Source organism: Melozone crissalis, unplaced genomic scaffold (genome assembly GCF_028551555.1).
Source record: "Melozone crissalis strain CALT ecotype California unplaced genomic scaffold, PUWL_Pcris_2 ptg000027l_1, whole genome shotgun sequence".
NCBI lineage: Eukaryota > Metazoa > Chordata > Aves > Passeriformes > Passerellidae > Melozone > Melozone crissalis.
In genome coordinates, this window is record NW_026535805.1 from 27,650,870 (window position 1) to 27,663,676 (window position 12,807).

Here is a 12,807-nt window from a genome sequence, read left to right on the forward strand (position 1 = left end):
TGTTTTGATTATTTTTAAAGTTGTTATAGCTGTCAGTGAATTCACAGTTTACATTTTTAGCACATAAATGACAAAAACAGGACCGATTTCCTTAAAATAAAAATCACTTGTGACACTCCTCCCCCAGCTTGTTTAAGTCTTTTGGAAGACTAAAAGAAAAAAATTTAAAAGAAAAAATTCAATCATGCGTTATTGGAAGTGTTAGAGTAATAGTAAGGAATTGTGCCTTGTTGGTTAAAGTAATTGCAGCGTAAAATTGCATTTAAATCATATTATGATATGTTCTTATGATAAAATTTCTAGTGAGGAATAAATGATTGCTCTTTAGAGATTAAATCAGAGAAGCTTATGAAAAGGTTGCATTCCAATGATGCTGTTTCCTCTGTGTGCATTTTATTAACAGGATGACATTAAATGTCAGTGATAGGGCAGTGAGATTTTTCCTTTGGACTAAAATGGACCTTGAGACAGTGATGACAACAATGAAACTGTGAAAGGATCTCTGTCTTATTGCTTTCCCTATGGCATTTACTTCCCTAATAAGCAGTACAGGAGTAATGTGGGGATTCAAATAATGAGAGGTTTCTGTTATGACCATCATATATATCACTTTGACAGGCACTGTATACAAAATTTTGAAGGGTAAACATTTGAACATACATGACTGAAAGAAATTGTAAGAACTGTCAAAACAATTTTACAAAGGGATTGGTTATCTTTCTTCTTAAATAATAGGATTTTCTTACCAGGAAAAAAAGAACCAAATAAAATCCCAAGAATAACACTGTCTCCCCACACTTCCCTCACCAACCTATTTTCCAGTATGATACTCTAACTGCTGTATGTGTTCAGTGCTGAATTGCAGTCCTTTAATATTCAGGCAAATGCTTCAATTTGTAGCTTTGTGTCTGCATGCCTGAAGTTCTCAATCAGTTGTAGTCCTTCCCAGAATGACTGCAGATATAATTCTATGTGAATTTCACATGTTTCTAAAGGAACATTTTTTTGTCTCAACTCTGTTCATTATTAGAGAACTCTCATAAAAATTGCCTGGGCAGTCTACATGGACAGATGCCCTTGGGATGCCCTGCCATGGGACACCAAATACTATTGCTCAGCATTGCTTTCTTTCCCAAAAGGTGGCAGAGTTCATGCTCACACACTGCAAAAAATATTTTTAGTAGTCAGAAATGGCTTCACAAGATACTTCCTGCTCGAAAGGCTTTTTTTGTAAGTGCACATGAATTGGTATTTTTCCTACCCTGCAGGCATGAACTAGAAGCATGGCTCAATTACGCTACTTTTTTTTTTTTCCCTTATGGTCCGTAGCTATTGGGGCCAAAAGAAAATTGAATCAGACAAAAGAAAAGGCAGCTCCCCAGCATGACCTGTAATATAAAAGGTGCAGAACCGATGTAATTTACCAGACTCAGCAACACAATAGCTGAGATTCATGACCTGACATTTTACTGACTGGAGAAGCAGAAGTTATGCTAGAACACTGGACTCAATGTCCTTTTGTGGAGTATGTGGACTTTGCTGTGCAGAAGGCAGAAAAAGATAAATGTGTTTCTAAGATATAAAGCTTCCCTATTTCCTTCTACCCCAAAGCTCCCTCAATTTAAACAGTAGAAATTCTAGATTTAAAAAAAAAAAAAAAGTTGAGAGCAGAAACCTTTTTATTCTTCTGTTCTCTTTAAAACAAATAATTACAAAGGTTTAGAAGTTTAATAACTGAAGTATAATAAATCCTGTTACAAAAAAGAAGCATTTTAAAAAATGCACTTTGAAAATGTTTGCCAAATTGGTTTTTCATACTTTGCATCCAATATGGCAAACTCTAAAGAGGACATATTTAAACAAGGACATTTTGGTGTTAAATAGGTAAATGCTTTAACCTGCTGCATCTTTGTGTCAGGGAAAATAAAAATGACTTTAAGTTAAACCTGTGTAAGTACTAACAAGGGAATTTCAGACTTCCATATGGATACATACAAAAACATATACATAGATATACAGAATGAATACATGATTTCCTCTCCAAAATGCAGCATTCACATGCATATGAAGTGCCAAATTTTGCAGATATATAACTGAAAAAAATTCTGTGAAGACTAGAAAAAGTTGTGAAAGTTTTCCTATCTGAAAAGGCTTTGTGAAGTACATACTCCTTAGTAACCCCTACACAAGTTCAGGAATTAAACAGCAAGAGCAGGGCTGAATTTTCAGTTTACAGTGAGAAGTTGGGAAGCTGTAACCTGTACTTTAAGATGAATATTTTTTGGGGAGCTTAGATAAGCTTTGCCTTTCTTCCTTCTGTAGAATATGAAGAAGCTGGGCCATACTTTGCTTAGTAACTTTTCATATTTATTTTAGGAAGTTTTCTTTTTTTTTTTTAGGCATTTTATTCTCCACAAAATTTAAAGTGTGCTTAAAATCTGCTGACTGCTAAAAGATCTCTGGGAGAGTGAAGAATGGCAGCTGCTGGTAGATGAAATGTTGGAGAGGGAACTGGCAGATCTAAACTCTTTGTGTACAGCATAAGCCTCCTTTCCTGTAGGCGGTCTGTACCTTCTCTCAAGAGGAACTCAGTCTGAACAAAGACAGCTTGTGCTAAGGAAGACCTTAAGATCATTTATTAGAATGGTTTTATTTGGGATAACCATGAAGTAGCCACTTTCTTGCTGATGGGAATTTTATATTTTGTATCAACTAGTTGGCAATATATTTTACTTTAAAATATTATTGCCAGTAGTTTAAAAAAACACATTAATAATTTTTTTATGGACTCTCTTAGGTGGAGTGGAAGCCACATTAGATGGGGACAGCCATTCAGGCTAAGACATATAACAACAGGAAAATATTTAAGTCTCCTGGATGACAAGAGTCTTCTTCTTACAGACAAGGAGAAGGCAGATGTAAAATCTACAGCATTCTGTTTTCGGTCTTCCAAGGTATGGAATCAGTGTAGCATTAATATTACTAGTAGTAATTCAAATTGTTTTAGAAAGCAAGATTAAGATACTTTCTATATGTTGTGATTGCATTAATTATTAAAATCTAAAAAACTTTTAAAAAAATTCCAAAATGCAGTATAATCAATAACTAGAAAGCTTATTTTATATTACATTCTCTCTGTGTTGTTACCTGTCTGTCTATTTGTGGGTTTCTTTTTTTTTTCTTGTTAATATTTTGATGTTTTGTTGTTGTTTCATTGGTTGGGTTGGGGTTTTTCTGTACTTTTGAGCAGTATACTCATTTTTCATTTGTTCTGATTAAGTTCTCTGCTGCTTCACTGCTTATATCTGCTGTCTGACAGAGGAAAATTTATAATATTGTGAGTTACTGAAATTAAATGGGAAATTAAGGATTTCTCTCAGCAGATACTTTACTGTAGTCTAATATGAAGTTCCCAGAGTTTGACTTTTCATTTTTACAGCTTCAATAAGCATTTTGAGTTTAAACCAGTGATTTTGTAGTGGTAGTATTAAATACCATACTGATAAATTCTTAAATATCCTTTATTTCTCATACTTTTAATCTTTAGCATTTTGTCTGAAAATTTTTCACCAATAATTTTGTTACTGTAAAAACTGTCTTCTAAAATACAAAGTAACAGTAAACAGAATTATTCAATAACTTCTCTGTACCATTTAATTTATATATATATTTTAATTTTTTGCCTGCTTGGAAAGATAAGAAAAGAAAAGATACCCAAAAGAAGGTATATAGCCTGTTGCAATTTGATTACAAAGAACCTCTAGTTTAAGGTGATGGTTTTGAGATCCTGACAATATATCTTTTTTGAAACCAAGTAATAAATCATAGAAATGCTTGAATATTTTAGGAGAATGCAGTGCAACCATATTGAGAATTTCCTGTTGCAGCTACTATAGATTTCAACACTTGAAAGCAAGAGGAGTAGAAAAATTCACTCACTGATTTTTAAGATGGGTTGTCAGCAGGGATTGCTCCAAAATGAGTGGAACAATATACTGTTACATTGTTTATTTAGTCCGAAAAATACTCGAAGGCCAGAACTTTTAGCAATAAAGAATGTCACCTGTTGATATGGATAAGGTGGTTTGTCTCTATTTTTTATGTAGCACATGCACATATGCTTTGGAGGCTAGGTGATGTTGTATTTGAAGTTTCTTCTTTTTATTCTTTTTCCCAGCCTGAATTTGGAAGTCTCATTTGAAATTATTTGGAGATTTTATGTTTTAAAATGGTTTTGTTCTGCCATTCTTAACATGAAAGGTTAACATTTATTTTGTTTTTAGTGGCCAATCCTATGCTGAGCAGAGCAGAGACAAAAGGCTCTGGGGCAGGTAGAAACTTGTTATCAATCCTTGAAGTAATGAGAGAATTTTAAGAGGGGTATATAAGCTAATCAGCACATGACAAATATAATCATATTGCTGTTTAAATATAGATTTTCAGAGAAATTGGAAGTCTGGAAGATGATATTTGATGTAAATGTTGTGTATATCAATATTAGTTTTAACAAATTACTTACCTGGAGGAAATTATAGATATACCACAGAGGAGGAAGAGTAAATGTTTTGCTGAAGATGAACCGAGTCTGGATGCATTTCTGTGTCATGTGCTTTAGAATGACCCTGCTTAAGCAGGGAAGTTGGGCCACATGACTCAGTGTGGTACTTTTCAACTGACCCATTCTTGATTCAGTCTCCTGCTCTGGACTTGTTATAGGAGTGTCATGTTTCACTTTCTTAGGCTATCAAAAACTTAGGTGCCTTCCCTCTCTGGGAAAGAGTATTAAAAAAAGATTTCAAATTATAGGAGTGCTAGAAAGGCTTCTGTAAAGAAGGTATGCAGATTTAGGGTCTCTTTTCCTCTGAGTATTTTTGAACAAACCATCCAAATTTTCATTTATATTGTTGCATGTGCTTAGCACCCAAAAAAATTAATCATGGATAAGAGGGAGCCCCTAATCTTCTTTACTGAGTACAGACCAAACCTGTGGGCGTTTCAAGTAGCTGGGTCTTTCTTGTTGAAATTTCATCCCTTTTCTTGCCGCAGTCATAATTCTTCCTTGCAGCAGCTGGAAAGTAGTGGGAAGAATTGTGAAGCTCCCACTTGTTGCACAATAGTAAGTTAGCTTTAAATAGGCAAAAAGAAACAAGGGAGAGGAAGGTGTTAAGGAATCAGTTCCTTCAAGCATGTGAGTAGATAACTTCAATTTCTGTATGAAAAGCAGCTTTCATGTTTGCAGAGATACTGCTGAAAATTCATCACCTGCAAACCTGAAGATTCACATGCAAGTATAGAGGCTCAAGGTTTTTTTTTTTTATACCCTGTTTTTGCAAGGGCTTATCATCTCAGACATATTACCTTGCCAGTACTTTGCTTAAAAAATAGCCCAGAAGAGAACTAGCAAGCTAAAGGGTTTTATTTGTTTGTTTGTTTTGTTTTATTTCTTTTTTTTATGAAAGCTTGAAAATATCACGAAGTGTTGCCAAACAGCATCCAGAAGATAAGGGTTTTCTAAGGAGCTTCATTAACAGTCACTTATTTTTTCTTTCTGGTAATCAGCCTTTGTTCTCTGGTTATCATATATTACCCTAATAATTATCATTAAATGCAAAATATATTAGCCTTTCAAGAATCTGAAATTCAGAAATTTTTTTTTTCTTTTTTTTCCTCCTGTAGTTCTGCTTCATTCAGCACAGGATGTCCACAGATACTACAATGTATTTCCCAAACATATGGCTCCTTTAATACACTTGTGTTTGTAGAGATCAAGTTTTGTGGATTTTTTTTCTCTTCCATTTACACAATATCAATTTTTTTGATAAAGAACATTGTTTTAATATCACTACTCCACTGAAATAAGGTAATTTTACCAATTTAGAATTGTTTGTACATTTTATACCAAGTCTGCTTTTCCTGTCTGTATTCTTTTCCAGTGGACAGGAACACATCAATTTTAATAAAATTTTATGGCTTGTATTTTTATGTCTTCAGCTTTTTCTTTCTTCTTTTTTCTTCTAAAATTTAATGGAAATTATATTAAATTAAAGAGCAGCAATAAATAAGTTTCTTGCAGTTGGTGAGGTCTTAAAATACCAGTCTTGAAAGTGTACCGCAGAGCGTATGGGTTAGGTTGGATGACAAGAGGTAAAGTTGAAAGGACAAGCCTTAATCAAGGCATTCCATTTTGGAATGCTATAAGGAATTAAACAGAAGCATTAGACTGAAATAATGGTTAAGGTGAGGCTTCATAGAAAAATTTTTCAACGTTAGAATGAAGTAATTAAAAAAATTGTTCATTTAGCCCCAACCAGAAGTGGGAAGATTGACTTGTGCTCTTGTATGCATGAAATAAACACTGTTTATAAAGAGAACAGCCTTCTGGAGAAAATCTGGCCTATTGTTCAATAAGCCTGTTCGTTTCCAATGCATTCTTGGTTTGCATACTGAGATGGTTTACAGACTGTTGCAAAACCCATTTGTTGCTGTTTGGTCCAGTGTAATAAATGAAGATTTTTGATCCTTTTTTAGACAAGGCTAGCACCTCAGAATGGATCTAGATTACAAATAAAACGGAAGGTTTTCTTTGTAAAAATGTAGGAAGAATTTGCAGATGGTTCAGTAACGACAGGTTACATATGTGGTAAGAGCGTGGCTGGAGACTTGTACCATGTAATGTCTGTGCCAATGCACCATTACTAATTAGCAACATGGTGATTTCTGATATTTTTCAGATCCTCATTTTCACTGATGAGCTATTGTACTGTAGCTAATGAGATTGATTCATTTTGTGTACTTTTTCAACTACCTGCTGTTTATTGATGTGAACTGAGCACTCCATTCAAATCTTCCCCTTTATAAACAATTTGTGGTTCCTGTTCACTCCCACAAAAAGCTCAATGTCTTGAAGCTCCCAAATGACTGCTGTAATGCCTGCTGCCCCCCACATCATCCTCTAGTCTTTTGTTTCTCTCCTACATGTAATTCAACTTTGACACTATATAATAGCTTTCCCGGCTACTATATTTATTTTGCAGAGCTCATTTTAATGGGATTGATTTCAATCTGGGCTTTAAGCATACACGCAGAGATACATCAGTGAGAACAGAGATCTTCTTTGACAAATTGTTGGCACTGCAATTTGTATGCCAATTAAATTTAATTCTAATTGGAGTGAAGATTTCAGTATCAAACCCCTTCACTTTCTGTTACAGTAGATTTTAACCAAGAATGCAAAAATGTGTTAAATGAATAATCCCTCATCTTGTTTACAGTGCTTTATGAGAAAATTTGTGAATTTTTATATTCACAACTAAAGAAATTAATTGTAAGACCTGAAAAAAAGAAACTCTTACAATGTAGAAGCACAGTATATGTTCACAGTATCTTCTAGTTATAAAGAGAATTCAAAAAACTGGAGCTTGAAATAAGGATCTAATTTATTTTTCCCATATCATAATTTGTTTGCAATGTCATATTATAGGTAGCTTTTCAATTTCCAACTGTTACTACATTCAGATTATTTGTGTTAGCTTTTGAAAGAATTGAATACAACATTTAGAGAAATTATGTGAGAAAATAATAGGTTAATAAGGAAATAGAGGCATGCAATAACTCATATTGGCATCAGATTATTAATAAATCAGTTACTACAATGTATCAATGGACAAGACTTTAATAAGAATTTCAGCACTTAAGAAGTGCTGAAAGTCATTTACTAGGTAGTGAAATTAACATCTATATCCAGAAACAATCAGAAAACAAACTGAATTGGTGAATATATTATATCTGAAAATTCAATATAATTAAAAGGAATCATAAGAATTTCACCTCCATACTATTCTACTTTTTTTTTCAAATGCTTCAAAATGCATTCATGACTGTAGGTTGAAAATCTACTTACAGGACATTTCCCTTTACTTAAAAAATGCTTTAAAAAAACCCTTTAATAAGTTAGAGATTGTTGTCTGTTTGTATACATGTAGGGACATAGAATATAAGAAAAATATAGTGTACAAAGTAATCTTACGCCTAGAGTTGCAGCTGGGCCAGTTATCAAATACTAGGAACAGGCCTGATTTTAACAGGCCATAGCTGTAACCAGTGAGAAGAAGAGTGCTATAAAAGAGTGGGGTGGCTGGTTGAGAAGGAAACTGGAGTTAGTTTGCTACTTTATGAAGAAGAAAGAGTCAGTGCTCTGAGGAGCTGCCCAGGAGAGACACCAAGAAGGTATGAAACTTTTGTGATAAGGAGACAACAGTATGGAGTCCCTGCAATAAGATGACAACATATACAAACCTCAATCTTTCTCAACTTTTGTGTGAAACTGTCTTCCCACATTGTCAGGGTATGTGTGTATGAAGTAATTGTTCTTCTGATCTTTCCTGATGGTAGACGGGTAGAACAAGAAGTTGTTTTTGTCGCACTATTTGTAACATTACTCTGAGTAGCTGCAGGAGGATGCTTGTCATCTCCTGCTGATCAGGAGAAGCCCAGAATGTTGAAGCTGTACCTGGTGAAGGGGGCTATGTTGCATACAGAATGTACAGCCAAGAAGGTAAATCTGTCAGTTGAACTTTGTTTTTGGAGAGATTAAATGGATCATCTGCCAGGAAGCAGGAGGCATGAGCTGTATGCCCATACAAGTCTGTTCAGAAGTAGTTTTTGCTTAGGAGAATTAAGCAAAAAGCTGTTTGGGGTATTACAATTCCTCTCCTGAAACAACTTCTGTCTCTACAGGACACCAGCTGGAATGATGTGCTGTCATGCCATTAATAATTTGCAGGCCAATCATGCAGAAATGGATTGCTTTTTTCAGAAGTACTGAGCCCATTGCTGGGCAGTGACAGGTTAAAGGCCATCTCTCAGTGATTGTTGGATGGAGCTCATCTTTTCCAGGCTGGAAAAAACTCCAAATGCTCAAGAAAAGCTTGTGGAGATTAATACCTTGTACATCTAAGGGGAGTCAATGTATCTGAGGTTGTTTTGCAAGCTCTTATGTTTCAATAAGGCCATGTACTGTCAATTATGATCCTAATTCTTTCCTGTGCAGGTGAAATGAATACACACAGCCTTCCAAATTTAACAGGCTAGGTTTTTTCATGAGATTTCTCTTTGTCTTTAAAGTTTAAAGTCTAAAAGTTACACTTTCCCATTTTTTTTAGTAATATCTTTAAAGAATGATCTCAAATATTCTTTCAGGTACTGTTCTGGACAATTTTCTAATATTTAATGTTTTATGCAAATATTAACACATTGGTTATTGTTCGTGTATACATTTTTTTCTTCATCAGGAAAAATTGGACATAGGGACAAGAAAAGAGGTGGATGGAATGGGAGCACCTGAAATAAAGTATGGGGATTCAATATGCTTCATACAGCATGTAGACACAGGCTTGTGGCTCACGTACCAGTCTGCTGATGCAAAGTCTGTAAGGATGGGCTCTCTGCAGCGAAAGGTAAGGCTGTAAACAGGAATGCATTTCATTCACTCATAGGGTGGGTAGGGGCTGGGAGGTTGGGACATGAAGGGAGCTACGTGAGACAGCTAATTTCTGAATTTCTGGTACTTTAAACATGCTTGCCAGATGAAATATTGGGGTTTTTCAGTCACATATTGAAAAGTTAACTGGTGTACTCAATTCTCATACTGAAGACCTGATGAAGGCTGTGTGTTGACCTGTACACATTATCTCACAAATAATCATAAATCTCAATATATTTGATTTCAAACTAAAATATTAGTAATGATGCATACAATATGCTAAGATTCCTTTCTTTAATGTAGTTTGGATTGAGGAAACTTTTAGTTGAAAGTATTTTTTCCACATTGTAAATGTATTACCTTTGGGGTAGAATGTTCAAGTCTTGCGTCCTGAGAGATTTCTTTCTTTATAGAATAATCACAGCCAAGCTGAATGCTAGCTCAGCATCATAAAGTAGGGAAAAGATTCTTTTGCAACTTAACACTGTAGTGTTTTCCATGTCTATTTTGGGTAGCAGAACTACACAGAACAGAAGTTTAAAATATTTATGTGAAATGGATTGGGCTATCCAATCCATTAAGAGCCATGACAACTAGACATGAAAAACTGTAAGTTATTGGAAATTACTCAAAGCATGGTCAGAAGAGACCAGTGGCCCCCTTAGAAATGAGAACCAGTAAAGAATACCTGTTGTGACCTTTTCTGCTTTAGGGATTTGCTGCTCTGTAAGAGAAGTGCTTTTAATGTTGATAAAGACAAAGAGCAAACAAAAATCCCTTAGATTTTTTTTTAAATAAAGCATGTTGTTTGCAAAAGCTGCAACTTTGAAATTATTATGACACTGAACCTGCTGGCTCAGTACTGGTGCATCCTTGGACATGAGAAACTAAACCATGGAATTATCTGTTTGTAATAAAATTGTTATTTTTTTCTATGTGACTTAATAATTTCCTAGCCTGCCTTCCTATGTGAGTTTTCAGACTTCTTCTTTAATGTCTCATTTTGCAGTGACTGCTTCTTGCTTTTGTTTCCAGGCAATAATGCACCATGAAGGGCACATGGATGATGGTTTAACACTGTCCAGATCTCAGAATGAAGAATCCCGTACAGCACGTGTCATCCGTAGTACAGTCTTCCTTTTCAACAGGTTCATAAGGTGTGGCTTTAAAATTATCTGTTCATCACTTTTTTTTCCATTCAGTTTTATTCAAAGTAGCCATTAACACAACAGGGAACAATTTATCCTTCAGAAAAAAATAGATCAATGCTTCTCAAACTGGACTTAATGTCAATTCTTTGTGTTATTGGCAGATAAGCACCTCAGCAGATACTGGTCAATTTTTTTTCCTCTATCTTCTAAAATTAATTTATTGCTCAATTGTAATTTAAATGCATAAACATACTGAAAATACAAACAAACCATAAAGAGATTTTTCCCTGCCAAAATTTGCTCTAAGTCATGTGGTACATAAATTAGCTTTTTCTTTTCTATGTATGGTTTTTAAAGGTGATCTTCCTTGAAAAACCTGGAAGAGTGAGATAGCTGTGTAATGTAGATCTGTAACAACCACAAATATACTGAAGAAATTCATAGTATCAAGGAGAAGTTTTATTTAAAATGATACCTTCTTTCCATCAGCACATTATACTTTGCTTATTTGTTCCTTTTTAATGCTACTTGTTTCTTTAATATTTTGAAACATGAAAAATGTTGTAGTGATTAGCCACTTAAAAATCCTGTCAGATGTATGCAATTTGCATTTTTCTTCTTATTCCTAAATAATGCTGATAAAATGCTAATTCTCAAACACTTGTGATTTCAGTAATTGATGAAAGGCCCTTTCATCAGCTTGCATTAGGAAAAGAATGATATGCAGTAAGACTGTATGGAATGATAAGAATTTCATAAGAACTAATTTGCTACAAGAAAAACACGATGTGGGAGATGGTGACCTGAAGCAAACATGTCCTAAATAAGGGCACAGACAAAGACCCAGACATATCAATTTGTTGAAAAGCATATAACAAGGTACTTAAAAAAACCAGGACAAAATCACCCATCAGGAGAATTGTCTACAGTATGACATTTGAAATACAAAGGAAGTGTAAGCTGTAGGTCACTTTGTAAATAATACACCTTCACAGAAGCTTCTAAGAATGCTATAAGAGATAAAGACAGAGAAAGGCAATTTAATGATAAGGTTTCACAAATCAAAGTATTGCTAAATTACAGTGGAGACTTTTGTGGAGTGCACAGGGAATCCAAGGCAGTATTTAGCAGTTTAGTTTTGGCAGGATGTTACTTCAAGAAGAAAAAGCTCAATTGAAGAGGATGAAAATTATTCTTTTATGTGTATGCTCCAGTTCTTCCTAATGAAGTCAGTAGAAAAATTGCTTTGGATAACATGCTCACGATAAAAGTTTTAAAGATAACTTTTGTAGGTATCCTTTTGCAGCTTTGCATTATTTGCAAAGGGATTCAGCTGAGCAAGGGGCAGGTGTAACCTGGATGAGAATAGTCAGCCCTTTATTTCTATGAGAGAATGTTCATAGACTTCAGCAAGGCCAAGCTTGAATTGGATATCAGGGAAACAAAAAGGCTAATGAAATGCTGAGACAGAGTGTATAGAAGTGCTGCACCCTTCCACACTGTAAAGGCCTTAAGAACAGGTTTGAGAGCCTCCATGGGCAATCTTGACTCTCCACAGCACCACAGCACTGATCTTTTTAACTTGCATCCATTCCAGTTTCATGATATTTTGTACTGGTTTACAAACTTCTCTTCATCTTTTGCTCTGCCTCTGAAACTGCTACATCTGTAGATAGGATATTCAAATGAGTTGTTTGGATTTGAAAAAATATTACCAGAAATAACATTTTTCATGCTTTCACATTTTGTTTGGAAAGGAAGGACTAGGCTGTTAAATGGAGAATGGGCAGGTATGAAGAATTTTTGGCAAGTTGCTGAAAGAAAATGAGCTTTGGCATCTAAACAATCTTTGCTTTCAAATAAATAGTTTGAATGATAAAAGTAAATTAATTTTCAATTCTCAGGAGAGTTTTCTTCTTCTTGCAGGGGCCTTGATTCTCTCAGCAAGAAAGTGAAGTCTTCCACCATTGATTTGCCAATTGAGTCAGTCAGTCTGAGCCTTCAGGACTTGATTGGCTACTTTCACCCCCCTGATGAACATTTAGAGCATGAAAACAAACAAAACAGGCTCCGAGCACTGAAGAATCGCCAGAACCTCTTCCAAGAAGAGGTACTTCTCTCAGTTTTACTCCAGATTTTCTACTACATTGTCTGCAAGTATACTCACAGTATCTG

At 34.8% G+C, this 12,807-nt stretch overlaps 1 protein-coding gene across 4 annotated transcripts in view; it reads left to right on the forward strand.

Annotated features, from left to right (window-relative positions):
- Positions 1-12,807, forward strand: part of RYR2 (ryanodine receptor 2) — a 381,701-nt gene that overhangs the window by 179,498 nt on the left and 189,396 nt on the right. For all 4 annotated transcript variants that reach the window (XM_054280079.1, XM_054280080.1, XM_054280081.1 and 1 more), the window contains 4 exons: positions 2,798-2,954; positions 9,291-9,455; positions 10,517-10,638; positions 12,559-12,742. In XM_054280079.1, coding sequence (XP_054136054.1) covers positions 2,798-2,954; positions 9,291-9,455; positions 10,517-10,638; positions 12,559-12,742 — 628 coding nt within the window. The remainder of the gene's footprint in view (positions 1-2,797; positions 2,955-9,290; positions 9,456-10,516; positions 10,639-12,558; positions 12,743-12,807) is intronic.